The sequence below is a fragment of the Halyomorpha halys genome, unplaced genomic scaffold (genome assembly GCF_000696795.3).
Source record: "Halyomorpha halys isolate HHAL.00 unplaced genomic scaffold, Hhal_1.1 Scaffold1039.1, whole genome shotgun sequence".
In the NCBI taxonomy this organism is placed as follows: domain Eukaryota; kingdom Metazoa; phylum Arthropoda; class Insecta; order Hemiptera; family Pentatomidae; genus Halyomorpha; species Halyomorpha halys.
Window position 1 is genome coordinate 68,853 of NW_027105076.1, and position 5,166 is coordinate 74,018.

General features: G+C 39.6%; 1 protein-coding gene across 4 annotated transcripts in view; it reads left to right on the plus strand.

Annotated features, from left to right (window-relative positions):
• Positions 1-5,166, plus strand: part of LOC106688007 (uncharacterized) — a gene marked incomplete at its 5' end in the record, with an annotated part of 14,210 nt that overhangs the window by 6,426 nt on the left and 2,618 nt on the right. Inside the window, 1 exon segment of one of the 4 annotated variants that reach the window (XR_010843687.1) lies at positions 4,092-4,680. Coding sequence is in view for 2 of the 4 variants with exons in the window: in XM_067048351.1 (XP_066904452.1) it covers positions 4,092-4,427 (336 nt within the window). 4 annotated transcript variants of the gene reach the window in all.

A 5,166-nucleotide genomic window follows, 5' to 3' on the forward strand; every position in this document is an offset into this window, starting at 1 on the left:
ATCAACCATCTTCAGCACCCTCGACCTGAAGGCGGGGTACCATCAGATTAAAATGCATCCGAAAGACCAGGCGAAGACGGCATTTTGATTCGAACGGGGTCACTACGAATTTACTAGGATGCCTTTTGGACTAAAGAACGCCCCGATCACGTTCCAACGGTTAATGGATGAGTTTTTCCGTGGTATAGACGAAGCCATGTGTCAGGTATACATGGAGGACCTGATCGTCTTCAGCAAAAATGAGCGCGATCATAAAGATCATTTAAGAACGGTGTTTCAAAGGATTAGACAATTCGGCCTCAAGCTATCCGAGGAGAAGTCGTTGTTGGGACAGGTATTAGGGGCCCTTAATTACTACAGAAGATTCGTACCGGAAATGGCCGAACATTTGGTCCCTCTAAATAATCTTTTGAAGAAAGGCAGTAGGGTAGTGGTGACACCGGCCATGGAAAGTAATATTAGAAAATGCATTATGAGGCTTCATCAGGAACCGGTACTAGCTTTCCCGGATTTTAACAAGTCCTTCACAATCACAACCGATGCCAGTGAATACGCATTAGGGGCAGTGCTGTCCCAAAACAGTGAGAGAGGAGAACGTCCGGTGGCGTACGGAAGCAGGAGGTTAACGGTCGCGGAATCGCAATACAGCGCTCTCGAACGGGAATTGTTAGGAATCGTGTGGGCGGTAGAACACTTCAGACCCTACGTGTTCGGGAGTAGGTTTAAAGACCACACGGACCACCGGCCCCTCCAGTGGGTGGGAAAACTAAAAGAATCGTCGGCGCGCGTCACCCGCTGGAAAGAGCTCCTTAGCCAATTTAACATGGAAATCGTGTATAAACCGGGTAAGGAGAACGTAGTGGCAGACTGGCTCTCTCGTGCTATTGTTATTAACGCGGTGGATGAAGAACATGGGGAAACGTAAGGCAATTCCTGCGTGAATGGACGCCAGGAGAGGGGGAAACTTCCAATACGCAGACCCAAGCAGAAGAACATCAGACATCGGGAGACGAAAGCTCTACGGGGGGAAGGCCATCTGAAATGAAGGAAGTAGAGGAAATCGTCAACGACAAGAAACATCAGATCTTGTGGAAAACGAGGACCTCCGGAATGATGAAGGTTGAGTACTCTAGATATGGCCAGAGCTCTATTAATACCATATGGTCGGAACCCGGGGTACGCGAGGATCAGTACGGGAATGAAGAAGACAGTACAAGAGGTCATAGGCGGTTGTAATGTATGCCTTAGCACGAAATATGACCGCCATCCTCCTAAAGCAGTGCAAGAGGAGACGCCTACAGCCTATAGACCACTTTGTGACATACAGATAGACTCCTTCACCTGGAAAGGGTATAAGTGGGTGACAGCCATTGACGTTTTCAGTAAGGTTGCTATGGCGCATCAGGTGCGGGATAAGTCAGCCGGGGCAGTGCTGGCAGCGTTGAGGATATGGTTCCGATTTTATGGAGTCCCGGGCCGAATATCGTCCGACGGGGGGCGAGAATTCGACAATGCCGCGATAAGGGAAGAAATGAAGACCCTAGGCGTGGAATGGCAAATCAACACTCCCGGTCACCCAAAGAGTCAAGGGGGCGTGGAAAGGCTGCATAGCACTTTGAGTGACCATTTGTGGGTTTATCACGTGGATAAAGGGTTAGAACCGGATGAGGCGATGATTCGAGCGGTGGCAGCGTATAACCACTCAATTCATTCAACCACGGGGTTCTCGCCATTCGAAGTCCTCTTTGGCCTCCAAGGCGACGGAGAAACTTCACGGACACAGCGGATGCGGAGGGTGAGGTTATTAGTCATGGGATGGTTATGCGACGATTATGGGGTAAAACCAGGGAGCGTATCGTAATATAAATCTTAATACCTAACTCCCTCTGTCAACAACTCGAGAATCTATAAATGTAGGATTACTGATAGAATAAAGCAGTCTATTATCAGCAACCGTGAGTGTGTTTTCTTGTACCTTCTTTCCTTTTTTTTTTGATTTTATAACCCGCTATCTCGTATCTTACGCATCAAGTAAATTTGCTGTAAGTGATATTATGACATGATAAAAACATATGGAGAATCAACCCATTGATAGAACTCCAATAACATTTCTAGAGGATAAGATCTCACGGCCATCTTATTTTCAGACGCCTAGGAGGATTATTAGGTAATGAAGGAGAAGCCAGGTTAGAAACAAGGTGATGTGGGATTGGAGGGATTGGGATACGATGGAAGGATCATTATTCACTGACAATAGGTATGTGTCATCGGCATACGTGGTTAGAATAGTGTTAGGATGGGTTGGGATGTCAGCTGTAAAAACTATATAATGGATAGGACCAAGGATACTACCCTGAGGTACACCAGCAGACTGAGGAAACAGGGATGAATAAGTGCTGTTGTGATATACTTGAAATAACCTGTCTGAGAGATTAGAACGGAGAATGAGATAATATGTAGGGGGTAGGAATTTACGGATCTTGTATAGCAGTCCAGGGTGCCAGACTCGATCAAAAGCCTGTTTTATATCAAGAAAGACTCCCGAGCAGTACATTCCGCGCTCCAAGTATTGTCTGTATCCAAGCTGAGGACAGCATTGTAGATGTAGGTAAGGAATATAACAGATGTTCGAGGAAGATGATTTAGAACATGGGATGTAATTAGGTCATAACCAGGAGCATTGCGGGTTGGTAAATTCTGGATGATGTTGGATATCTCTGATGGATGGAATGCTTTAGGTGGCAGGGTCATTTGGAGTGGAGTATTCAATATTTCTTCAATGTGTTCAAGGTTGGTTGAATTAAGGATGTTAGGGTGTGGCTCAGATCCACAGAAGATCCTGACCGAATATTTGAGATTTTTCTTCGTCTGATTTTGTCCATGTTTGAGATTCAGTAAGAATTGGTGATTAAAATTCTTGAAGTTAAGAATCTTCTTAGTAGTCGTCCATAAAGATTTGTCAGTAGTCGCGAGGTTTTCATTTAAGTTAGTTAAATTTTGAGTTTTGAATTTTTTAAGTTCTGTTTTAAGTTTGTTTGTCAATTTAGTATAATGTGTTTTATCTGATGGGTATCTAGTCCTGTGCCACTTCGCTCTTGCTCTTCGAATATAAACGTACAAAAAAAGAAATAACTATGCGAAGTCATTGGATTTTGTGAAATATTTCGCTTTAAGGCAATATTTTGTATTATATTGTTTATTTTTTGAATCCTATATGATTTGGGTTTGTAACGCAGACATTAAAAAAGTATTTTTTATTTTGTAATACCTTTAGTATTTTGTAAAAAGAATCTCTGGTATTAACAAGATAATGATTTAGACAAAATATATGCTTTGTTACAGGATGGTGAAACACAAAGCAAAGATTTTTTTAAATCTAACTAGGTAAAATATTTAATTCAATGGTGTAAAGTGTTCAAGTTGAACTTAATATACTTTTTGAATTTGAATTTGATGTTGCAATGGGCTTGTTAGGTACATAGGATCTATGCCTGGACAAAAGATGTCTAAAATATTTGATTAAAATAGAAACTAACCACCGCGTTATAGGAATTGGATAGTCAAAAGTAAGGTGACCAGAGCGGTAGTTGTGCAATATGGAAAAATCTTTCCTGTGTTGGATTGCAGCGGTACACGACGTGGTTGAGTGGCGGATGCAAGTTCAAGTTAAGGAACGTTATTGCTATTAATATTATTTAACAGCTATTATTATAAATAGTCTTCAACGGATATTGTTATAAGGTAAATAGTTGTTCCGCTGAAAATTTGGTCCATTTAGGCACAAATCATATTTTAGTATTTTATCACTGCTGAAGGCAAGGATTAGCACTTAAGCAGGTCCAAAACGTCATGTCACAGGGGAATCGCATCTGTCTAACTATTTTATGTATAACACATGTAGAGCAAGGTTTCCACAAAAGTTATAACGTTCAATTTTCTTTCCTATTTTTACATTTATTTATTTTTTTTTAATTTAATGTTGTTAAATTTTATTAAAGTAAAATTTTAAACATTAACTGTAAAAAAGTGTATTTTGAATACGTCCAATAATTCTTTGTCCATTTCTGATAAATACGGATTTTTGTTCACAGAGGAAGGGGACTGAGCACTATCCACGACGTTCCTATAACATTAAGAAGTCAACACATGAAGCTGAAGCGATCTTTTATAAAAAACGTAAAACTGACTGAAATGCCTGATTATCTTCTTGGAGGATCAGACCCTTTTGCAAATGAAATAGCAAATGCTATTGTCTTGGACGAGGGTGGTCCACTTCGGGAGAAAATGTTTGGCAGGCTGAAGACAAATCTCCACGATGAAGATGAAAGCGATGACGAAAAAGGGAATACGATTGAAGGAAGCATAAGTACAGGATTACCTATGGAGTATGACACATTTCCGTCGTTCTTTTTTTACGATGCCCATAAGTAAAGATATTTTATTTAATAATTTACCTATTGTGGACTTCATTATAATTATAATCAGACTTGAGGTATTTAATAGTATGTTCGACATACTTTTTCCAAGAACATTGGTTTTTCTCTGGTGGAGCTCATTTGTACAATTCAATTAAATTTTGCTTTTAGATACTGCCATTTTAGCATTAAATTGTACGATGTGATTTGTGCCAGAAGGTTTTTGGTAATCGGAATCAAGTAAGCCACAATGACGATCATTCAGGTATTGTTGAACATATGGTATGAATTTAAAAAAAAAATACCTAGTCATTATGTTTGTATTTTTGGAGGCCAAATTATCACGCGTTAGAATCTATGACGTAAAAACCTCAAAGAATAGACTTACAAACAAAAAAGTGACCTCTGTTTCTCATAATTCCTGATTTATTTACTATGTAACCACTGATTGTTCCTTGTTCTCTTAGTTGAAGTCATAAGTTAAGCTATGACGATTTGAAACAATTACCCTATGTAAATGTTTAATCACTGACTAATTGAGTATAGAAAATAAAACACTTTAGTTACCGGTGACATATGGTGTAAGACTGGAAGAAATAATAGATTGAAACTGACCATGTTCCTGTTCAAAAATGTTATTTTTTTTTTTAAATACTTTTTTGTTTATTGATAGATATTACAATCTGCCACACAGTTGTGGGCAATAGGTAATAGTGATGAATGATCTCATACATACTAAAATAAATTAAAT